Source organism: Tachysurus vachellii, chromosome 7 (assembly GCF_030014155.1).
Source record: "Tachysurus vachellii isolate PV-2020 chromosome 7, HZAU_Pvac_v1, whole genome shotgun sequence".
NCBI classification, from domain to species: domain Eukaryota; kingdom Metazoa; phylum Chordata; class Actinopteri; order Siluriformes; family Bagridae; genus Tachysurus; species Tachysurus vachellii.
The window spans coordinates 30,945,203-30,970,611 of NC_083466.1; the positions used below are offsets into that span (position 1 = coordinate 30,945,203).

The following is a 25,409-nucleotide window of genomic DNA, read 5'->3' on the forward strand; positions in this document are numbered from 1 at the left end:
AAACATGGCATAATTTCATGAGGTTTATTGTTTATAAATTAAATATAATAAAAAGCATAAGAGATGTATTCACAATAAATTATGCCATGTTTTTGAGTGGTGTGTGTGTGCGTGTGTGTGTGTGTGTGTGTAGCCCGTTTTTGGGTGATCAGATGGCATCTGGTAGGCCATTTTACACTGGTAGTGTAAAATGTTCACAACTGTAAACTGATCACACAGAATGCTGATCATTGTAGAATTTTTGATTTATAAGCATTCAAGTCAATTTGACCTGGAAAAAAACAGGTTTTATTGTTTACTGACATTAAAAATGGTCAAAATGGTTTCAAAATAATCTCCTGTAATTGTGCATTAACCTTTGTGCCTCTATAGTGAAAATAATTCAAAATTTCAGTTTTTTTTCTGAGCCATTTTTGCATATTAATGAGTATTATTACATATTTTGCATATTAACTCCTGCCCTTCTTCATTTTTTATTTTTTTTTAATAAAGGATCCACCCACCTGTCTGCGGTATTAAAGCCGAGTACCTGTCTCAGATAGTCACTTGCACCAGTGACAACAGTGTTTAACCAGCTGATTTTTCATCTCCAGGTTTTATCTTTCAGCAACATTATATAGGTTTTATCTTTCAGTATAATTATTTGTTCCACAACAAGATCTTCAGTGCTATGGCGAGTCAGATGAACCTGTGTGAGGATGTGTCATGTCCTGAGAGCTCCCAAAGCCCACCAAGTTCATCCATTACATCATCAATCAACGTGACAGGTAAAGAACATAGTTTTAATCACACTGCTGATTCACAATAGTTATTAATTACAACACCAGAAATCTGTATCATAATGTCTTTGTAAGAATATATATATATATATATATATATATATATATATATATATATATATATATATATATATATATATATATATATTCTTACAAAGATTCTTATATATTCTTATATATTCCTCATATATATATATATATATATATATATATATATATATATATATAAGAATATATATATTATATGTCTAGAATTCTGAAATTCATTTGGATCAGTTCATATATGTCTGTAATCTTTATTCTTGTCTATTGCTTTTATGGATGTCATTGAAAAAACAAAACAACGAATGATTTCCAAGTGATAATTAACTACATATCTTAAGAACTGTACAAACAAATACTCAAACAGGATAAACTGGATAAGTAAAAAAGAATAGTGACACACCTGTATAGACCTGTGTCACGTAATGAGTCACATGTGTAGAAGGGCGGAACCACTTTATTAAAGACAAAGAAATAAACAAGAAATCCATTTACAAGGAAAACTAAACTAGCTATACATAAGTATACACACCCCTAAACTAGTGCACTTTGATATGATTTCAGCACTCAGTGTTTTTCAGTAAGTCTGTCAGTGTTACATATTAACTCTCCTAAATGTCAGTAATGTAATAATGTAACTGGTAATGGAGTTTTTATTTATTTGTTTGTTTATTTATCATTCTGCACTGATGCAGGCAAAAATATTTGAAAATTAATATTTTTTTTCCAGGGCACCTTGGGAAGGGATCAGTTCGACATGAGAAGGTGTGAAACATTCCTCTTCTATAATATCAGTTCAGTATTGGTGTGTTTTAATTGGCTTAAAGAATTAGGAAAAGCATCACATGTTTATTATCCACTGGACAGTGTGGTAAGGCAAGGGTCCTGAACACTAATCGGAAGGCTGTCCCCTCTGCCCCCTTCTATAGCCATTTATAGTTGAGGTACTACCAAATATCCTGCACCTTTTGATCGAAGTATGTGTGACGGATCATAAAAAAAAAAAAAAGATCTCTCAGGTACTGTGGTGTGAGACCATTAAGTGCTTTATAGGTCAGTAATAGTATTTTATAATTAATGCGAAACTTCACTGGGGCCAATGAAATGAGGATAAGATAGGGGTGATATGTTCATATCTTCTGGTTCTAGTTAGGACTCTAGCTGCTGCATTGTGGACTAACTGGAGCTTGTTTTTGCTCCTACTGGAACATCCAGACAGTAAAGCATAATACAATAATCCAACCTAGAGGTAACAAATGCATAAACTAGTGTTTCTGCATCATGTAATGACATCATATCTCTTATCTTAGCAATATTTCTGAGATGAAAGAAGGCTACCCTTGTGATATTATTTATGTGAGCTTCAAATGAGAGACCGGTATCAATAATCACACCGAGGTCTTTTACTGCTGCACATTATGTAATATAAAGACCACTCAGAGTTACTCTGTAATCAGAAAGCTTACTTCTGTTTGTCTGTGGTCCTGGTACAAGAACTTCTGTGTGTCAGAGTTAAACAGGAGGAAGTAAGTAAGCGTCCACTGTCTGATGTCCTTCACACAATCTTCAGTCTTATTAAGCTGGTGTCTCACATCTGACTGCTGAAACATATAACTATTCAGTTTAGTTTGAGGCCATGTGCGTTATAATTTCCTAGTGGACCTCTTTAAGGTCTACTGTTAGTAGTTCCTACTCATTTCCCATTGGGTTCTCTTAAATAAACGTATTAGGTTCCAATATAAGCTAAAGCCTGGATCACACTGTGGTCCAGTGCATGTAACATGAATAACATCAGTCTATTTGAGGATATTTCAGTTGTTAAAAGCCACTCATATGGGGTTCCTAAAGAATATCAGTCCTATCATCTGATGATCTTGTGTTTGAATCCTGTGACTGTGCTCTCTACGTTTGAGAGCTTTAATCTCCTTCCCTGTCAATAACTAGTGATAGTAATGAGCCAGGGCTATCAAGTATCACGCATTGAGCATTTTGTCATGTTCTCCCACCACACATTGTATCACGCAGAAAAACTTACTATTTATCATATATTTAATATGCCGCAGCGCCCAGAATGTATCAGTTCGCACTGCTGTCTCTATGGACCCGGGCAGGAACCAAGCGCGTCTCCCCTGGAGTTCTTAGTCGAGCCTGACACTTATCAGCCAATCAAAAAAAGAGGCATCACAATAGCCAATCAGAAAATAGCACTATTGTACTTGGGTAAGATTTAACGCAACAACCAATGAAAAAAAGCAGATCCTGGAATTGTTCAGCATCATCCTCATTCACCCACAGAGAAAAGCACAGGAGCTTCGAGCATCACTTTGAGCACAGAGTAAGTCATGATCTCCTGTTGTAATGTTACAACTAATTCACAACTTGTTTGACACAAACAATTACATTGTGACTGCTGTTAGAGACGTTTCCCAGATAATCAGCAGGAGTTTTTCATGAGAGTCTGTAACTTAGCCAACAGTTTTACAGCCTGTTCACTGACAACACCTGCTCAGAACAAGTAGTCTAGGGCCAGTGGTTCTCAAACTGGGGGCCCTGAGATGGTGCCAGGGGGCCCCGGTTCACTGACAACACCTGCTCAGAACAAGTAGTCTAGTGACAGTGGTTCTCAAACTGGGGGCCCTGAGATGGGGCCAGGGGGCCCCGGTTCACTGACAACACCTGCTCAGAACAAGTAGTCTAGGCCAGAGCTGAGCGTGTGTATATGGAAGAGGTAGAACTTATTCCAGCTCCAGCCTCACCAGCACCATGATCTGCCTATTGAATAAAGTTTATTATTGTTCTATTCATTATTAAGTAATAATATTCTGTGATTTCATGAGTTTTCATGGAAAACGAGAACATTTCCAGCTGATCCCAAACATTTGAACACTAGTGTGTGTTCTCTTTCTCAGGTGTTTAATGACCCAATCCATGGTCACATCGAGCTGCACCCCCTGCTAGTGAAGATCATCGATACTCCTCAGTTCCAGAGACTGCGGTATATTAAACAGCTGGGAGGAGCCTACTTTGTGTTTCCTGGAGCTTCACACAACCGATTTGAACACTCAGTAGGGTGTGTATCTGTCTGTGTGAGCCTCAAAAGCTTTAATAACCCATGATCTGTAGTTTTAATTCACTCATAAATCCACAGCTAAAAATAAGTGGCTTAAAGCAGAGTTTAGTAGTTAGCTGGTATGTTAGCTAGTTACTGTAGCTCACCCAGTGATATAGGAGCTAATTGTTTTAAGATGAGCATTACACATGAGAGTGATTATATACCATATGATGAGTCAAATGCTGGATTCATTAATGACTAAAAGGCTTGAGATGGTACGAGTGATATGATAATGATAAAAGGCTTTTATCCTGATTTTAAAACTAGATACATGTTTGATTAATAATACATTTTGATTTTTCTGTGTTCCAGAGTTGGATATTTAGCAGGTTGTCTCATTAAAACTCTAAGTGAAAAACAGCCAGAGCTTGGCATCACGGAACAAGACATCCTGTGTGTTCAGATCGCTGGCTTGTGCCATGATTTGGGTGACCACACACACACACACACACACACACACACACACACACACACACACACACACTTTATTTATGTTTCATAGTGTACACATTGAGAAATTGATATCTGGTTCTAATAATAATAATAATAATAACTAGATTTGTAAAGTTCGTCGAGACAAACTTTGATGTTGGCTTTGACGGTGCAAGTATTCGCAAAGGCCGGTGCTTTTTGGAGGCGAGTGGACATAAGGGTTAGTGTTACTTTTGGAGGCAAGTGGACAGAAAGATTGTGAAAGCTACTGGACCGCTAGGGTGCCAATACTTTTGGAGGCGAGCGGACATGAGCATGTGACATGATCCGAATACCCATGAGGCAGTTCCCCTCATTGTGCTGAGTGTTTTGATATGTCACATGTCCATGTTGTGCAAATTTTTTATTTTCACGTGATGACACGTGATGACACGTGACGTGACGTGACCATAACACACGTGAGGCACTTCCCCTCATTGGGCTGAGTGTTTTGATATGTCACATGTCCGTGTTGTGCAAATTTTTTATTTTCACGTGATGACACGTGATGACACGTGACGACACGTGACGTGACGTGACCATAACACACGTGAGGCACTTCCCTTCATTGGGCTGAGTGTTTTGATATATGACATGTCCATGTTGTGCAAATTTTTGATTTCGCTTATTTTGGGGGCGGGGCTACACGTGACGTCACGTGACGTGACCAAAATACACGTGGGGCAGTTCCCCTCATTGTGCTGAGTGTTTTGATATGTCACATGTCCATGTTGTGCTAATTTTTGATTTCGCTTATTTTGGGGGCGGGGCTACACGTGACGTCACGTGACGTGACCAAAATACACGTGGGGCAGTTCCCCTCATTGTGCTGAGTGTTTTGATATGTCACATGTCCATGTTGTGCAAATTTTTGATTTCGCTTATTTTGGGGGCGGGGCTACACATGACGTCACGTGACGTTACCAAAATACACGTGGGGCAGTTCCCCCTCATTGTGTTGAGTGTTTTGATATGTCACATGTCCATGTTGTGCAAATTTTTTATTTTCACGTGATGACACGTGACGACACGTGACGTGACGTGACGTGACCATAACACACGTGAGGCACTTCCCCTCATTGGGCTGAGTGTTCTGATATGTCACATGTCCATGTTGTGCAAATTTTTGATTTCGCTTATTTTGGGGGCGGGGCTATACACGTGACGTCACGTGACGTGACCAAAATACACGTGGGGCAGTTCCCCTCATTGGGCTGAGTGTTTTGATATATGACATGTCCATATTGTGCTCATTTTTGATTTCGCTTATTCTGGGGGCGGGGCTATACACGTGACGTCACCAGTATACCCGGTGGGGTGCCAATACTTTTGGCAAAAAGTGGCTACTGAGGGTTTGGACATTTCATGTCAATACTGCAGTCATTATGGGATTCTACTTATTATTATACTGCATAGAACACAGGAGAGAAGCCGTGCCTGAGCTCTGCGCACGCTGCGTGTGTGAAAGCTTAGAGGAATTTTAGGAATTCCCCATTCAAGTCTATGGGACGTTCCATCGTCGACTACGGGAAAACCGAAAGTTCCGTCGGAACGCCGAGTCCGGAACTTTGTCCGGAGTAACGTCCTAAAGAACCTGTCCGAGTTTGGTGTAAATCGTTCGAAAACTTGCCGAGTTATAAACCTCCAAAATTTATAATGGAAGTGGATACGAAAAAAGGCCACTTTGAGCTTCCGTACCGGGAATGCCGGAATTCCGATCGCTTAGAAAAGTAATAGCAACAAACTTCAGACCAGGGTCTACGACATATCCGAATTTGGTGCATGTGGCTCGAAAGCCCTAGGACGAGTTACTCTTGATAAATTTGTGGCTAAGAATAATAATAATAATAATAATAATAATAATAATAATAATAATAATAAGCTTATAATAATAAGCTTATAAAGGAAATCAGAATGTTGGCTTCTACAAAGCCAACATAATAATAATAATAATAATAATAATAATAATAATAATAATAATAATAATAATATATGTATAATCTAATATAATATAATAATAATATAATATAATATAATATAATATAATATAATATAATATATGTTTCTGTTTAGTGTTAGTGGTTATAAAGATCATGTTAATGGGGTTATGATGTCCACATTAAAGACACATTCATATCATTAATCTTGCAATTGTCCACTTTCTCAGGTCACGGCCCATTTTCTCATCTGTTTGACCGCATGTTTATCCCAAGGGTCCGTCCTGAACTGAAATGGGAGGTAAGAACCAAACCCCTACTGCTGAAACACAGAGCACAGCAATGTTTCTGCTTTATATTGCTCTAGGGTTATAGAGTTAAGCAGCTAGATTGAGTAGAAAGGAATAAAGAACAATAATTATTGAAATCCTATGAAACAAGTAGCACACCTGAATGTGTACGATGTAGTGCAGGTTCATTATGTTCAGTTCCACCCTTTTTTTTCATGGCAGCATGAGATTGCATCAGTGAAAATGTTTGAGCATCTGGTGAAGGAGAATAACCTGGAGGATATGATGATGAAAGATTATGGTCTTTCTACCGATGACCTCAAATTTATCAAAGAACAAATTGCAGGATCTTTGAACCCCTCTGCACAAGACACGGTAGAGGATTTTCTTCTCAATTTTGTTCACAAGGTGAAACATTGCAGCTGAACTGATTTCTGGATCTCTTTTTTCTTTAGTGTACCTACAGTGGAAGACCTGAGGAAAAGTCCTTCTTGTATGAGATTGTGGCAAATAAGAGGACTGGCATTGATGTGGACAAGTGGGATTATTTCGCAAGGTGAGTGTGTAATTAAGATAAACTTTTTGTTTTATTTATGATATATTAATGTTACTGTATTGAAGTTTATTTATATTAGTGTTAACATATAGAGTCACATATCACTCAAACAGCATAATCGTGGCCTAATGGTTAGAGAGTTTGACTCCTAACCCTAAGGTTGTGGGTTCAAGTCTGGGGCCGGCCATGACTGAGGTGCCCTTGAGCAAAGCACCCAACCCCCAGCGCATTGGGTTAAATGCAGAGAACGAATTCTGAGTATGGGCCACCATACTTAGCCGTATGTCACGTCACTTTAACTTTATAATGAACTAAAGCTAACTAGCCTGGGGCAGCAAGATGCTAACACTAGAATACAGATAAAAATATACCAGTTCCTAGAGTCAAAGGTCTTTATATACACATTTTCCATCTGAACAGAGACTCATATCACCTGGGACTCAAGAACATCCCAGACTACCAGCGTTTCCTAAAAATGGCCAGAGTGTGTGAGGTCAATGGGAAGAAGATCATCTGTGCCAGAGACAAGGTATGCTCCTTACCCACAATGCACAGAGCTTTACATTTTTTTACTGTAAATAATCATGCTTTCTTCTAATACTGTGGTGTTTATAAAGCTCAATGTTCAAAAGAGGGGGGCTTAGTGGTTAGCATGTTCGCCTCACACCTCCAGGGTTGGGGGTTTGATTCCCGCCTCCGCCTTGTGTGTGTGGAGTTTGCATGTTCTCCCCGTGCCTCAGGGGTTTCCTTCGGGTACTCCGGTTTCCTCCCCCGGTCCAAAGACATACATGGTAGGTTGATTGGCATCTCTGGAAAATTGTCCATAGTGTGTCATTGTGTGAGTGAATGAGAGTGTGAGTGTGTGCCCTGCGATGGGTTGGCACTCCGTCCAGGGTGGATCCTGCCTTGATGCCCGATGACGCCTGAGATAGGCACAGGCTCCCCGTGACCTGAGAAGTTCGGATAAGCGGTAGAAGATGAATGAATGAATGAATAATCAAAAAATTTAAAACTTTTGAATCTTTAATTATGATGTTTTTTAAGTTGATAGTACTGTGCTTTGTAAGATCAGGGACCCATGCAAACATTTCACAATAGATCGATCATTGCCACTATTATACTCTCTATGGATGATATCCTTCTACCTTCCTCTTCAGGGCTGTATGAATGGAGTATAGAGCCACTGACAGTATTAAAATGTTCATATGAGCAAACTGGTTTTTCACTCAAACTGTGGTATGTCATGAAATTTACTAGCATGAATTGGGCTTCTGTCCATATTTGGCTTCTGTCCATACTTCTGTCCATACTTCTGTCCATGACTATAATGCAACACTGATGATGCAGCTTTTGCTGGCGTTATTCATTTTGCCATGACACAATATGAATGTAATGACACATGAGATCTACTGTGAGTAGCTTGAGGAGAAAGGCTCACATTCACTTTTCTGCAGGAAGTCCATGATTTATATGACATGTTTCACACAAGACACTCCCTACACCGCAGAGCCTATCAGCACAAAGTGACCAAGATCATTGAGGAAATGTGAGTATTATTAACATAAATATCTAAAATGTTTCTAGTACTGGGGGGGCACGGTGGCTTAGTGGTTAGCATGTTCGCCTCACACCTCCAGGGTTGGGGGTTCGATTCCCGCCTCCGCCTTGTGTGTGTGGAGTTTGCATGTTCTCCCCGTGCCTCTGGGGTTTCCTCCGGGTACTCCGGTTTCCTCCCCCAGTCCAAAGACATGCATGGTAGGTTGATTGGCATCTCTGGAAAAATTGTCCGTAGTGTGTGATTGCGTGAGTGAATGAGAGTGTGTGTGTGTGTGCCCTGCGATGGGTTGGCACTCCGTCCAGGGTGTATTCTGCCTTGATGCCCGATGACGCCTGAGATAGGCACAGGCTCCCCGTGACCCGAGGTAGTTTGGATAAGCGGTAGAAAATGAGTGAGAGTGAGAGAGTTTCTAGTACTTATATGAAGAATCTGTGGGGTTTTTGTTTGCCTGATATAAGAGGTGTAATGTTGCAATTAATCTCCAGTATCATAACTATCACTTCTGGTATGATGTCTTTTAGTGTCTCAAAGTAGTGACTTAAAACTCTTGAATGGGTTAGGTGTCCAGTTAGAGAAACCAGATTTAATATCAATATTTAATACACTGTGATACTGATACAGTGTCCCAACTAATTTGGGTTAGGATTCACTATCCCATCTATTCAGTGGTAACTTCCCTCAACTTTGTACAACAGAAATTTGGAGGGTTTGGAGAAGTAACTTCTCAAATATAAAGCTGCTGTGATACATGAACACCGATTTTGTCTGTATCTGCATGTGCACCTGCCACATGTCAGCACTGATAGGAATAAGGCGCTATAAAAGGGGGCCACAGATTTGCCTGAGAAGCCAATGCATCCTTCTACTTAAGGGGTAGTAGTTTAACTAATGGCAAGGGAAATGTGTTGTGTTTGGACACCTTGACAGCAAGAAGATGATCAGTGGTGGTGGTAGCATGGCACAGCTAGGGTTAACCTTAGGTCTGCCTCAAGCAGCATTATACTAAGCTTAGAAAATGTGTCAAGTGTCCAGTTTTAACTTAAGCTTCACCTTAAAAACAGTTTGTACATATATGTTTGTACTGCTGGCATATGATCTCACACCTGTGTTTGATATGTGACCATTGTATAAAATAATCACACTGTAGGATAACAGAAGCCTTGGTCAAAGCCGATCCTTACATTCTGATCCAGGGATCCTCTGGAAAGATGTACAAAATGTCACAGGCCATAGATGACATGGAGGCCTACACCAAGCTCACAGGTCAGATAATCTAAACTTTGAAGCTAACAAACCATCGTGTCATTTCTCCACAATACACAGTGGGCCTTCCACAATATACACCCCAAATGTAATATACGGGGCGTCTCAAAACTTTCAGTGTGTAGGTGCAAATACAGAGCACAAAGTTAATTACAGAGCAGCTTCGACAGGACCGACATTCCTTTGCATCCTTGTGAGAGCGTTCCCATGCAGCCATGAGAACGATGTCAATACATTCTTTTTCATTCTTAAAGACTATTTGAAAAAAAAACAAACAGGCTAAATATGAAACATTTTGAAAGCCATTGTGCTAAGCTTTAATGTAAAACATGTATATTATTAAACTCTATGGTATCTTTATTGGCCTAAAGCCTGCTGACTCATTATTGTATTTTGCAATAAATGTTAGTTTGTGTGTGTGGGGCCATGACCTTTTCAACATAATGTCCTCTTTACCACTTCACAGATAACATCTATGAGCAGATCCTGTACTCCTCTAATCCAGACCTGTCTGAAGCTCAGACCATCATGAAGAATATTCTCTGCAGAAAATTGTACAAGTGTGTGGGACAGACAATACCTGAAAAAGCTCTTAATTTGACAAAGGTCAGGGGTCTATTTACCAATACAAGTCATGCACAGCATTTAATACACAATGAAAATGAATATCTAAAGTTTGCAAATCAAATCAATTCAAATTTTATTTGTCACATACACATACATACAGGGTATGACATGCAGTGAAATGCTTTTTGCATCTGTCCGGTATTTAAGCATAAAAGGAATGCAATTGGGGTAAAAAAAAAAAATAAATAAATAAAAAATAATAATAATAATAATAATAATAATAATAAAACCAAAAGGAGATAGATAAATAAAAAGTATAAACTATATAAAAACTATATAAAATATGAAAATATATGTGAACAAATAATAAATATACATATACATAAATATACATATACATAAATGCATATGGTTTTTAATGATAAATACATTTTAATTGTAATGTTTTTTAATGCAGATGATAAATACATTTTTTATAGGAAGCATTGGCCAAAGAAGTGGCTGAGTCCAAACCTGATGACACTGAGGTTGTCCTGAAAGCTGAAGATTTCATAGTCAGCGTATGAAAACAACAAAAAAAACCTAATACTTTATCTTACACTTTGATAATCAGAATTTGAGGATTTTGGACTCACTTTTAATAATCTGGCAGGTATTTGGTATTGATTATGGCAAGAAGAAGGAAAACCCCATCGACAAGGTCTACTTCTACCGCAAAGACAACCCCACTGAAGCCTTTCAGATTCGCAAGGAACAGGTACATATAAGGTGTCATTTACCCGCAAGACTCCATTAACCTTTCCACAAATATCTGTTTGGACTTTAACAGCATTACACACATCACTCATTTATGTATATACATAAGTTGTATAAACTGTTATGGACATAGTTACTGGGTGGCTGCTGCAGCTCCCAGTCCTCTGTGGTCAAGTGGTGTTGATATGTTTAAGAGATCATGTCTAGTGAGTGTCCACTGGATTCCTATTGGTGGTATTTGTTGGTGCTTTTGAAGATGATCTTACAGGCTTTGCTTCCCATCAAAACGCTTACGCTTCTAATTCTGTGTACCTGTTAGTTATGAAATAAAATGTTTGGCACTGATGTGCATGTGTCTTTTGTAGGTGTCCAAACTGCTGCCGGACACATTTTCTGAGGAGCATATCAGACTTTACTGCAAACAGACAGATAAACTGGCAGATGCAAAGAAATACTTTCAACAGTGGTGTAAGAAGAAGGGTTTGAAACCTCTGGTAAGACTCTAGACCTCCTCCACCATGGGTGTGTTTAAGTAAATGTTAAATGAATATTTTGATAACTGCCTGACCCTGGAGAGTAAAAGGTAAGGGGTTCTTAGAGACCAGCATGCACTAACCTGACAGCAGAGCTCTCTCTCTTTGGGCTCATAATTAAAAACTACTCCCTGAGACCCTGTAATGAACAGCAAGTGTTTTCATGTAGTGGTTTAAAGGCATGGATACTGTATAGTGTGTTCCATACTGTTGGTGAAAATACCTCTTATGTGTGTGTGTTTTTTTTGTTTTTTTTTGTTAAGGATGCTAATCTTGTGGTTGAAGAATTTACTCCTGCCAAGAAAACTCAAAATGAAGAACAAGGAGATGCAGAGGCTAAAGATCGGGTAAAGAAAGTCCTCTTTTAAACACCAGGCATGGACAACAGCATTGAAGCCACATCGCACCCTGCTGGCAGACCAAATGACCAATTATCCTGTTAAAGGTTTAAATTGATTATAAACTGATTACTGAAAAAGAGCTTACAGCTGGTGTGTTAATATTATTCAGAATTTTAAACTGACTTAAACTCTATCTTGGTGTCATAACGTATATACTTCCATTACATGTTAGTTGTATTTAGGGGATAGAGGAAAACTGTTGTCTTCTATTGCTTTACAAAATAATTATTTTTACTTTAATCATTTTCTTTCACATGGTCATGTAACAGATTTATCTTCATGTAGGGACTTTCTGACATTTAAGACTTTCTATTAAGTTTACTTGGTGATGTATCTAATAAATTATCTGGTTTCATCTTTTTCAGTGTGTGAATCTTTACTGATTTACTGGTGTCAGCACATTAAATACTGAGGTATCTGAATATTTATAGATACTGAACAATCAGTCTACAACAGGAACGGTAAAATAGTAAGAGTAGTGATGTTAGCAGTGACACTGAAGCTCCGAGGCGTGTGTCAAAAAAATGAACCGATTTTCATTGAAGCTTTGTATCGAAGCTTGATTCGTTCTGGTGATCAATGACGTGCGAAGCTTCGTTTCACACACACCCACGTGACTGCTTTGTTATCTGATTCAAAGGTTTAAAATTGTGCGCGACACGCGGCGCGCCCTCGTGTGTTGTATTGGAGTATTACATGGAATCTATTACTGTATAGCGAGTTTAGGAGAGCTTATTGTTGCGAGTTGTCAATGGAGCCTGTTACAAAAAGATCGCGTTCTGAAATGTGGGAACACTTTCATTTGATTTTGCCCAATAAGGTGGATATATATGGTTTTGTTGTGAAGCCTATATTTAGAACTTAAATGTCACTCATCATTGGGCAATTATACGATTCAATGTAACATTTCATGTCGTATATTTTGTCATATATATTTATTGGATAGTAGTAATAAGTTGAAAAATGAAAAGGAATGCAAGAAAAGCCTTTTGTGCACCGCTTTATAACATGATCTTTTTTAAATGGTTCACACTTTATACTTTTGAGACAAGGTCTATCCTTAATCTGTTTTTAGGTCCAGTGTTTGATTTGCTCCCAGCAGCTGGTCTATAATAATAATAATAATAATAATAATAATAATAATAATAATAATAATAATAATAATAATAATAATAATAATACATCATCCATGTTGAGGCATTTTTGTGCAAAGCATGACAGAGATGTAGAGATGTAAAGATGTAGCCAACAGCCAAGGTTAAAGCCTACTTTTAATTTTATTCAGTTATTCAGCTTTAATTATTATAATAATTAAGTGGTTTAAAAGTGCTGCTGTTATTTTATTATTGTCAGATAGGAACACTCTCTCTCTCTCTCTCTCTCTCTCTCTCTCTCTCTTTCAATTTAAGTGAGCTTTATTGGCATGACAAAAACTGTACATTTGTACAGCTGTGCTGCATACAAATAGTACAAAAAGTTAAATTTAAACAAAGTACATTGTGCATAATTAAAAGTAAAATAGTAAATTATAGAAATACAATAAGAACGTACATTATTGTATTCAATATATTGATTCATTTATTTATTAATCTATCCTTAATTTGACAATCCATTAATTTTTGCTTCTAAAATGAATATGTTGTTTGGTTGTGGAACTTTCTGTGATAGCACTTCCACCAGCAGAGGTCCTAATAGAGCTCTGATTTGAAAAGCTTCGAGTAATGAACCTTTTTCCGATACAATTGGGTTGAAAGCTTCACTGCTTCAAGAAAGCTTCACTTCGCCATCACTAAGTACTGTAAGAGTACTAAAATCTTTTTGATCTTCTGTGAGATTGAGAAACAGGTTTGATATTTGAAAAAGCTTCAGATGTTTCACAGATTTGTTCAGTTCTACCTGAATCTCCAGTGGCCTGTTGCACAAAAGTAGAATTAAGACATCCAGGATAAATGACTGAGCTGAGCTCAATGAATCCAAAACAAGTGCGTCCAGGCTTAATTGGTTGCACAAAGCACAAACAGACCCGCCACCGATCACAGATTCACTGATTCACCATGGCAACTAGAGCGGCGTACATTTCCCCGTCGGGGGCACAAATCCTCACGGAGGCATACGAGGAGGTAAAAGACATTAAGAAGAAAGGCAACACCGCCACAGTGATAAAGCAAAGAGAAAAAGTGTGGCAAAGTATTGCAGACCGCCTGAATGCGTAAGTAGTGCACAATTACACACTCACCGCTCCGCTGAAACATCACAATTACAATCCAATTAGTTAATTCACATCTCCTAAAACGCAGTTGTACTCTGATTATGAAACAGTTGAATTTTTAATTGAAATGGACTGCAGATATGAGTGAAATTGTGTAAAGTAACTCCATCACACTGTATAAAGCTTTGATAAATGATCGAAGCCTTACATTATTACTACGCTCACTAGTACAGTTTAATCTTAGCCGTTGTACTCTGCTTTTTATGTTGTCCACCGATTTTTCTGTGTTCTCCTGCTTTTATTAATGTAAAGCTGTGGTGTGTGTGTGTGTGTGTGTGTGTGTGTGATGTAGATAAAACATGACTGGGCTAAAACGGACATGGCAGCAAGTCAAAATCAAATACAAGAACATTCTGCAGAATGGTAAGGACCCTGACTAATACTTAACAATGCACAAGCATATATTGTACCCAGAAGGTGCCTGCTCACACATTGTCCATACTGTTTTAGCAGTGAAAAAGACAAAGACAAGTGAAAAAGACACACAGACAAGGCACGAGTGGTGGGTCACCAAAAGCTGACCTCACCCCAGCAGAGGACAGCCTTGGAGCTTAATAAAGGCATATAAAGAGACAAGCATAGGTCCCTCCCAAGATACCACCTGCTTTATACAAGGTATGTCCTTCCATGTCTACATGGGACACAACCACATTCATATTGAATCCATTTGGACTGTCTTACTTTGGTTTGCCTATGCCTTGCACTGGCTGGCAGCACTGTGTTACTGTTAGAGCCATTAGCACAAGCACCAGACAATGCTGATCCAGTGAGTACTCCATCAAAGGCATACTGTAGGCCTGGCATGTCTTGTCTACAAGCTTCAATATGAATCCCATTAAATGTGATAGGGTGAAGGCCCCAGTGCAGCAGCAACAGCACATGATGGCTATCAGCACCTATCACAAGGTGAGCCACACAACCCCTATGAATAACCACTTTTTAAAAACCTATGAAAAACCACTTGGCTGTGTCAAGAATATCACTGTGTTTATGAGGTAGTAATGATGAGATTTTGTGTTGACAGGTGAATTCTCTGGTGTGTTGCTGGGAGACAGGGGGTATGGCTGCCAGCCTTTTCTCCTGACACCTTTCACAGACCCCCAGGAAGCACAGCAGGCCTAAAACCATGCCCATGCCAGGACCAGGGCCAGAGTTGAAATGACCTTTGGCCTCCTGAAGGCACGCTTTCACTGCCTTCACAAATTAAGGGTCAGCCCTGTGAGGGCATGTGACAGAGGAAGGAGAGGGCCCCCTGAGTGCCACAAGCCATGGACTGGGACAATCCGGCAATCTTCCCTGATGACGACAGTGGTCGGCTGCTGAGGGACCAATATGTGTGGAATTATTTTAGTTAGTATGTGTGCTTTCAATTTTGGTTAAATATGTCCTGCGGTGGCAGAGGAATTTGTTTTTTTTTGTGTTCAAATTTATTATTATTTGTTTAATTGATTTGGCCTCTTATGATGTTTGTGCTGTATACTGTGTGTAATACAAGCTTGCAGGGAGGCTACTGCATCCATTCATCTGTCTGTTCAGTTGATGTGTATGGATTTGTCCTGCATTTATTTCGGTGTGCAGACATGCAGGGTGTGTTATATACAGACCTCTGAATGTGTATTTATCCTTTTGTTGTATAATATGCTTTGATTCTGTGCTTTCCATCTTGTAGAGTCACTGTGTGACTTCAGTTTCGAAAGGAGCTGATGGTTTACCTGCTTTGTTTTATCCTTATTCAATAAAGGAACATAATGTTACACTTTGTGTTTTTATATGGAATGTGTATTTTATATGACAATTAGGGCCACACTGAGGAAGAAGGAAAAATGTATAAATTTATGAGGGTGGAAAAGATGCATATTCTTTTTACAGTCCTGATACTTATGACAATGTGATGCTGATGTGCCAAAAGATTAATTATATTCTTGTTTGTGAAACCATACTGAAGAACAATTCCACGAAATGCCCCACAGCTGTCATTTTAACAACTGTCCTCCTCTAAAACAACGGGTTACGATATTATGACTTCATTCTCGAAGTCTGTGAATTTTCTTTTTTTTTCCTCTGTGGCCCTAATATTCTATCATTTTATATACAGCTTTATAGTCTATGGGAAACTGTAAATTATCTAATGATAGCAACATCATCTAAAAATCATTTCTCTAAAATGATTAAAAACTGATCACAAATGTTTAAATAACGACAGTGGGTCTAGTTATATGTGATAACAATGTATAGTGGGCAGTGGAATAACTATTGGTTTCCGTTTGTGGTGACTGCTGACTGACATAAGGGATGAGATTAAATAGATCCTGGAACTTAGCCTGGTCTGGAGCAGGCTAGCTCCACAGAATAAATCTCCATGGTAATTTATAGCATAACATTGTACTGCCCCCTAATCCAGCTTTAGTGTAACTGGATCTCGGATAAATTGAGCCAGGATCACCAAGATATCCCGGCTTAATCCCTTATCCTAGTTTTGTGCAATAGGCCCCTGGACCGGGACCACACACTATCCATCCATCCATTTTCTACCGCTTATCCGGGGCCGGGTCGCGGGGACAGCAGTCTAAGCAGGGACGCCCAGACTTCCCTCTCTCCAGACACTTCCTCCAGCTCTTCCGGGGGAATACCGAGGCGTTCCCAGGCCAGCCGAGAGACATGGTCCCTCCAGCGTGTCCTAGGTCTTCCCCGGGGCCTCCTCCCAGTTGGACATGCCCGGAAAACCTCCCCAGGGAGGCGTCCAGGAGGCATCCGGAACAGATGTGGCCCTTTTAACCTCTCGATGTGGAGGAGCAGTGGCTCTACTCTGAGCTCCTCCCGAGTGACCGAGCTCCTCACCCTGTCTCTAAGGGAGCGCCCAGCCACCCTGCGGAGGAAACTCATTTCGGCCGCCTGTATCCGGGATCTTGTCCTTTCGGTCATGACCCAAAGCTCATGACCATAGGTGAGGGTAGGAACGTAGATCGACTGGTAAATAGAGAGCTTCGCCTTGCGGCTCAGCTCTTTCTTCACCACAACAGACCGGTACATCGACCGCATCACTGCAGAAGATGCACCGATCCGCCTGTCGATCTCCCGCTCCATCCTTCCCTCACTCGTGAACAAGACCCCAAGATACTTAAACTCCTCAACTTGAGGCAGGAGCTCTCCGCCACCCTTTTCCGGTTGAGAACCATGGCCTCGGACTTGGAGGTGCTGATTCTCATCCCCGCCGCTTCACACTCGGCTGCAAACCGTCCCAGTGCACGCCGAAGGTCCTGATTTGAGGAAGCCAACAGGACATCATCTGCAAAAAGCATAGACGAAATCCTGTGGGACCACACACTAGATCAATCCATTTTTTTTTTACATTCTGATATAAAAACACTGATTCTGACAAAAACACCACTGATTCTGACGTAAACACACTGATTCTGAGGTAAACAACACTGATTCTGATGTAAACAACGCTGATTCTGACGTAAACAACGCTGATTCTGATGTAAACACATTAAATCTGAGGTAAACACCACTGATTCTGAAGTAAACACCACTGATTCTAAGGTAAACACCACTGATTCTGAGGTAAACAAGTGATACTGATGTAAGCAACACTGATTCTGAGGTAAACACACTGATTCTGAGGTAAACACACTGATTCTGAGGTAAACACACTGATTCTGAGGTAAACACACTGATTCTGAGGTAAACACAATTTTTCTGTGTTCAGAAAATCAGTTTCTGTGATTCTGAGGTAAACACACTGATTCTGAGGTAAACACACTGATTCTGAGGTAAACAAAACTGATTCTGAGGTAAACAAAACTGATTCTGAGGTAAACAAAACTGATTCTGAGGTAAACAACACTGTTTTCACTTTTATTATGTTTGGGGGAGTAGTGAATGTTACTTTAAGTGATATTATATTGTGGTGTTTGTTAGATTTATGTTGTTTTATAATATACATATATAATAAGACTGAATTGAACTGTTCATCCCGTGTGGCGGGAAACTGTGAAGGTCCCGGATGTGGTGTGCGCCGGAAGAGAAGGTGACGTCACCCGCCTCCATCTTGTGTTTGCTCTTCGGCGAGCTTCTTCGTTGCGCTCCCAAGCCGTGTCGTATCGGAGGAGAATCTCGCCGCCGGGGCGCCATCATGCCCGGATACCTGCAGGACGGATTCGGCTGCGTCGTCACCAATCGCTTCGACCAGCTGCTGGATGATGAATCGGACCCGTTCGACATATTAAAGGCTGCAGAGAACCGGAGGAAAGACGCGGCCGCGGCAGCCACCAAACCTGCTGCTCAGGCCGCCAAACAGCCCAAGAAAGAGTCCCAGAAGGAGCGGAAGAACCCGCCGCCAGAGAGGAAGGAGGACCCGCAGCCTGCAGCACCGCTGAAGAAGGACGGTATGGAGCAGAGACGCGTTTTATTAGTCTAGAGCTCCCTTTAACTCAACATGGGTCCGTGTTACGGCGCTTTTATTTCTTTCTCCACCTACATTCACACACGTCCCGCCTTCTATCACCTGATTGGCTAATATACACGCACGAGTTCGTGAGCCGCACTCTGATTAGTCTATGTCGCTGTCCAATCTGGGCACAGCTCGTGACTATCCAATTGTACACGTGTAGGCGGGAAATCTCCTGCGAATCATTGGTCAGGAGGGCGGGGCTTCTCGGAATACGGGTGAGATAAGACAACGACGCCACCGTTTGTGTGTGGAGTCGTGTTAGAGGACACAGGGAGAGTAAATAGTCTTATATTTATACATTTATAAATCATTTTAAATCATTTATACATTCATATTCCCTCAAAATAGAACTCGCAAATGCATCGTCATTAATTTCTGTGGTAACGTTTGTGGAGAAACTTGTTTTTGTTTAGCTTTAAAGCTCCAGACAAAGTGATCCTCATTAATAACCTTAATGTTTATTACATTATTTACATTTTAATGTCCAGCTGTTCTACATTTATTCACCAGGGATTAGTAAATATTGGTGTATTATTAGTGAATTAGTGTCAGTATGAAGTGTTTACTGTGAAGATAAAACTCAGGTGAAATGAAAGGACATCATCTAAAACTTAATAATGATGGTGAATAAAGTTGTCTTTAACAGAGAGATAATAGTTTACTAATCAACTGAATGTCTTGGCACTTTTATCATCTTTATATATTAACAATAATATTGCAAAAAATAAGGCAAAGGTTAAAGCAATGTGGCCAGAAAACTAAAACAATGTTCCAAAAACACCGCTTTACCTGTTTAAATGTCCTCATTATGTGTTTAATGAGGACAAAAGTAACGGTGTCTTAAAAGTGGTCTTTTAGTCCTTTCCAGCTGTCTGTGATCATTTCCTTATATGGAGTTTTGTGGGTGTTTCTTAAAGTGAATTAGCCACACTGTGAATGAACTATGTTTATGTTACTGATTAACATTCATGACGGTGCTCACACGTGAGAAGATACTCCTAAGTCCAACGAGAATACCTGTTTGGTTTGAAATATTCACATGCAATGCCTTAATTTACGTCATTTCCAAACACGTGTACAAGCTAACATTTGTTTTTATGTTGTGTGAGTAACATTATCCAGATATCCAGTTTGCAGACACGATGTATACAATGATGTTAATGTCAATACGTTTAGATTAAACACTTTATTGCTAAACGTTTTGTCATGTCTCAAATCTTTACATTGAAATTTAAACCAAAAACTACATGACTACCTTTTGAAATTCTCCCAATACAAAGTTTTGTCAGTTTATTTTCGTATTTTGTTCCTTTCTATTTGTTTCTTGTTCTAGTCCATACTCCTGTATTTCACATCATGCCTGCATGTGGCTAGGAACTTCAGGTCCTCGTCATGAAATTTACATCTGCTTTGCTTAGCATCTGCTTGGTGCTAGTTAAATGGGAGGCACCAATGGTACAACACCCCAGTGTAGATGACATTTTTAAAAATAGTTTGCATCATTGACTGTTTTTTGGAAGACACACCTGAAGAAGAAAAACATTAAACATTATTTTCTTTTTCTGACGCATAAAACCCTCATTCAGACTTTATTTACTGCATTAAAAGTAGCCCCGACCCCTTTTTTTTTACATACCTTTTTCCTGTTTGCTTTGATTTGAAACAAGCAAACATGTCAAGTATATAATGGACAGCTTTATCAGCAAAACAAGACAAAACAATTAAAATAAACTGGCAGCCTGAGTAACACGTTAATATCACTTCCTGTCTGCATTGTAGGTGTAAGGAGGATGGGAAGGAAACAACAGGAGCAGCAGGGGCAGAACCCTCCCCACCAGCAGGGGGCACAGGGAGACCGGAGACCAGAGAGACGAGTCCACCGAGAGCGTCGTTTCGAAAAGCCACCTGAGGAAAAACATGAAGGAGGAGAAGCCACAGTGGACAAGTCAGTCCTTCTTCATCTCCATTTACAATGTTGAGAAAAAATGCCTTTGAAAGAAGGTCTTGCATGTTATTGATGAATGTTGTATATTATAACATTCACATTGATAATCCATGTTTTTCTTCTCATAGGCCAATGGGAGACAGACCACCGAGGGGTCGTGGTGGAGGTCGTGGTGGACGTGGAGGTCGTGGACGGGGAATTGGACGAACTGACGGATTTGACTCTCGAGGAAAACGTGACTTTGACCGACACAGCGGAAACGACAGATCGTAAGTTGTTGTTTTCCTAGTTATTACATTTTGGTCAGGTTAGTAGTTTAAAACAGCAGCTATTAGCTTAATTTCTGTTTTGTTTTCCAGCAGCCAGAAAGCCGACGAGAAGCGAGGTGGAGCCGGATCACACAACTGGGGCAACACCAAGGAAGAAGCCAGGTGAAGCTAAAGAAAAATGAACGTTACTAATGTTAAGTAAATAGAGTATGTGGTATAACTATTACCCTTTTTTTCTTATAGTGAACTGCTTCAATCGGCTGCACCTGAAGCACCTGTGGAAGGGGAGGAGCCTGCTGCGCCTGTTGACTCAGAAAACAAGCAAGTCCCACTTCTTCATACCTGTAGGCCAATGAGTGTGGTGTAATTGTTAATGGAGATACAATATGTCACTGATGTGATTGGTTAATTTCCAGGGAGAATGAGGTTGAAGAAGTGAAGGATGAAGGCCCGAAGGAGATGACCCTGGACGAGTGGAAGGCCATGCAAAACAAAGAACGGGCGAAGGTGGAGTTCAACATTCGCAAACCAAACGAAGGTGACGAGGGCCAGTGGAAGAAAGGATACGTGCTGCATAAGTCGAAGAGCAAAGACTTGCCCGTGAGTGACACCGGGCTTGTCGTGTTTTTAATACCAAACATTAAAGTTTGAACTGATTTGAACAGATCACCACTGAACGGTTCTTTAGAAAGGTGCATCATTATTTCCTCTGTGTTTGGCTTCCAGAGGCCTCCCGGAACTCTGATTGAAACTGGAGATGCGAACGCTGAGTCACTCAACAAGGTAGCTACTGTTAACTTTATACAATAAGTTAATTTATATTTAATGTATGATTGTCACTCTGGAAGACCACAAGTGAACTGTAAACCATTCCTGGCTGTAAAGGATCTGCCTTATTGAAATAAAAATGTTTGAGATTACAGTTTTTCTATAAAGTACCTGACCGATCCTGTAAAGTACAGAACCTGTTCCGTAATTTTTCTTTATGATGAAGCAGTCACTGTAATGAACGACTCATTTAGGATCAAAATGTAGGTGTAAAGAACCACTTTACTGAGGGTCTTTTTGTAAGCTCTTATCTGTGAAGTATCTATTTTACAGTTACCATATCTACTTAAACTCAAGTTATAGCTGTAGGAATCCTGGTTGAGAGCTCACTGTGGTTGTAAAGTTACTTTTTGGAATCAGTTATAGTTGTAAAGTACTGAATTGACGAGAGCATAGCTATAAAATTCCTGCTTCATATCAAGCTTGGTTGGAAAATGTTTCATTAAAGAAAACACTTTGTTCATATACAGACTAGCCGTTATATAATAGATAACAGAGTAGCTGTTTTCCAATACTCTCTAAACTAAACAAAATGTCTGTAAAAATAACTTTTGATAAACACTGTGAAGTACCCTTGTGTTTTTGCTGCTATTAGGGAGCCTCTGAAGACGGCTCGGCCGACCACCACTTCCGCAAACCAGCCAATGACATCACGTCCCAGCTGGAGATCAACTTTGGAGACTTGGGACGCCCTGGGCGTGGTCGGGGGAACTCCCGGGGTGGCAGAGGGGGACGGGGAGGTGGAAACCGTGCAGGGCGTGGTGGAGGCAGGTCTGAGAAGGTCAGAAACTAGACATTCACCTGTTCACACCTGACTCAAATAAAAAAAATGTAAAGGACTGTGATTGAGATGTAGAACTTTTTATCATATCTCGTGTATTTTTCTATCTTCAGGGAGGTGGAGTGTCTGTTCCTAATGTGGACGACCCCGAGGCGTTTCCTGCCTTGGCTTAAACCCTGACATTTGACCTTTGAGCCCCTCCTCTACGAGGCCTGCATGCTTACGGATCCTTCGACTATAGATACCATGAAAAGAAAAAAAAAAACAAAAACGTAAAAGACAGACTGTCATGTACACCATAGTGAGGACTGAAACCCCGCCCCATGTTAAGGGACTTCTCTCGTTACACTGAAGCTAATTCTCGATAGAGCTTTTGTATTTAGACACATGATAGATAGCAGGGATGTTCCTACAGTATTTTATTTTATTTCCAATTTGATTGCTGTTTGAATGTAAGGCTTTTTCCAGCATAGCGTTTGAAGTGAATTTAAGCTTTCGTTTGTTCTCCTTCTATTTTTGGCGTATTTTAATATTTTTGAGCAAACGGAGAATGTGGGTCTAGTGCTAATTTTACTGTTATTGACGTACAGAAGTAATGTATCACTTTAAATATTTTAAAGCTCTGAGGTCAGGTTTGTTTTCCTGTTATTTGACTTTCTTTTTCATGGAGCTGTTTGCTTGGCCTGTAGCAAAACCGTAAATATGTGAATGCCTCGTTATTATATATTTCTCTTTTTTTCCCTTTTGTCCCTTTTCATTTCTCTCATTGTCTGAGTTCTGAATGTTCGTCTTTCTTTTTTTTTTTTTTTTAGGCTGGTCCTCATGTATGTCACCTTTTACAAAAATGTTGGGAACACTCTGAAAAGTGTGTGTGTGTGTGTCCTGATGTTGCTAAGTGACCCTCTGTCAATGAGGACGTGGCTTAAGTCAATTCTTTCAGCTAATTGCAATCTTGATCCTATTTTACTTTTAATTAAACACAGCATTTTGTTAATTAAGCTACATACTTATGCTAATGCTGGTACCGTGCTATATTTAATTATCTTGGCTAAGTGTGTGTAAATCTGAACTAGTTTGTGATTATCACTACAACAAAGTTATGAGGAGGTGCTGATTGGTTAATTTAATTTAAGCCGACCCTTTGCAGAATCAGGACGAGTGTGTGTGTGTGTGTGGTTTGTGTACCAAGGCATGTGCTATGATAATTGTGTATATTATTGTGACCCTGAGTTCTCATTGGGCAGTAATGGACACGCTTTTTTCCAGTTTGTCTGAAAATAAGGACCATTAGAAGATAGCTGTCCTTTCATTTTTTTTTGTGATTTGTATAAGTGAATATCACATGCACATGCCTGTACACAAGTCACCTAAAGTTCTCAAAGTTTTTATTGTTGTTATTATTATTAATTCCTCAGCAAGCTTCATGTGGAGATGACGTCTGCAAGTGTTGGGCAAAGACAATGCCACTTCCACACGCACACAAAGCTTTCGTAATCTCTGATGTTTCGTATTGGCCATTTTTGTGCTTTCACAATGTACTGATTGATTCCATGGCTACAGGAAGAATATTGCCGCTCCACTTCAGTATCAATCTTGAGCACACCTTGTTTAGCAGCCAATCACATCACAGATTCAGGCGAGTAGCGTGTCAAGTGAAGCTTCAAAACGAAGTCTGTTTGATTCACATTTAGCAAATTTTTTATCTGCAAACCAACCAGTTGTCATCTTTGAAGTAGGCTGAGGTTTTTATTATCTAGCGCTGATTGTTGACATATCTTTGCACTTAGATAATTTTTTTAGCTAACAAGCACATGATCTGTTCCAGTTTTATTATTTTTAATATTTACAGCAGCACTACTCGAACATGCTCGATTCAGGGTGTATGTGCGTGTCTGTGTGTTTGTGGGTTATCCTGAACCTGGGATTGACAGTAACTGGAGGACACTAGGACATGTCGGACTCCTCGGACAGTGGGACACTCTGTGACTGGACTCTTTGTAGGACTTTTGGTTTTCCGGATGTTTCTGCATTCACTTGTCCCTGTTCAATAAACTTCCCACAGGTGTTAATGTCACTCAGTCCTCATGCTTTTTTTATTTATTTCTAAATCTACATTTTCAAATGTCTCATTATTTTACTCTTGTGTACTACTAGAGCAGTTTGAACAGATATCAATTGTGTAAACCTAAAGGTCATGATGTTATCACAGGATGTTCAGCTTTTAAGTTAGTGTGTGAACATGCAAAGTGATCATCTTAAAACAGGTAATAGTTAAATATAACTATAATGTTTTATCACATTTCTGATAAAATCTCAGTCAGTGCTGTTATTACACCGCTCAAAAATCCACCAGACTTACAGGACAGTTACAAGTATGGATTCAGTGCTGGAGTAATGTATATGAAACCTGCTAATGGACAGAATTATCTCTTTGTTACCTCAAGCTCGCTGTGAAGAATGTTTGTATCTGAAGATGATTCATCATCGTCTGAAATGTCAGACCCACTAAAGATGGGTGAAATCTCAGTCTGAAACCTGGACAAATAGTTAGTCATTTAAACCAGTTAGTGGTTTAGAGTTAGAGATGAACTTAACTCCC

General features: G+C 39.7%; 2 protein-coding genes across 2 annotated transcripts; both read left to right on the forward strand.

Moving 5' to 3' along the window:
* Window positions 1-562: 562 nt before the first annotated feature.
* LOC132849181 (deoxynucleoside triphosphate triphosphohydrolase SAMHD1-like) lies at window positions 563-12,625 on the forward strand. Its single transcript, XM_060875435.1, has 15 exons — window positions 563-767; window positions 1,552-1,586; window positions 3,731-3,891; window positions 4,246-4,361; window positions 6,572-6,642; window positions 6,854-7,006; window positions 7,087-7,187; window positions 7,608-7,716; window positions 8,642-8,733; window positions 9,893-10,008; window positions 10,475-10,614; window positions 11,055-11,135; window positions 11,228-11,332; window positions 11,697-11,825; window positions 12,128-12,625. Exons 1-15 carry the CDS (start codon window positions 671-673, stop codon window positions 12,230-12,232), a joined length of 1,611 nt encoding a protein of 536 aa, XP_060731418.1. The 5' UTR covers window positions 563-670; the 3' UTR covers window positions 12,233-12,625.
* A 5,899-nt stretch (window positions 12,626-18,524) lies between these two features.
* LOC132849187 (SERPINE1 mRNA-binding protein 1-like) lies at window positions 18,525-24,884 on the forward strand. The gene is made up of 9 exons (XM_060875442.1): window positions 18,525-18,922; window positions 20,767-20,932; window positions 21,061-21,201; window positions 21,292-21,363; window positions 21,445-21,526; window positions 21,622-21,801; window positions 21,928-21,984; window positions 22,625-22,810; window positions 22,924-24,884. The coding sequence occupies exons 1-9, from the start codon at window positions 18,541-18,543 to the stop codon at window positions 22,981-22,983; spliced, it is 1,326 nt and encodes a 441-aa protein (XP_060731425.1). The 5' UTR covers window positions 18,525-18,540; the 3' UTR covers window positions 22,984-24,884.
* Window positions 24,885-25,409: the final 525 nt, after the last annotated feature.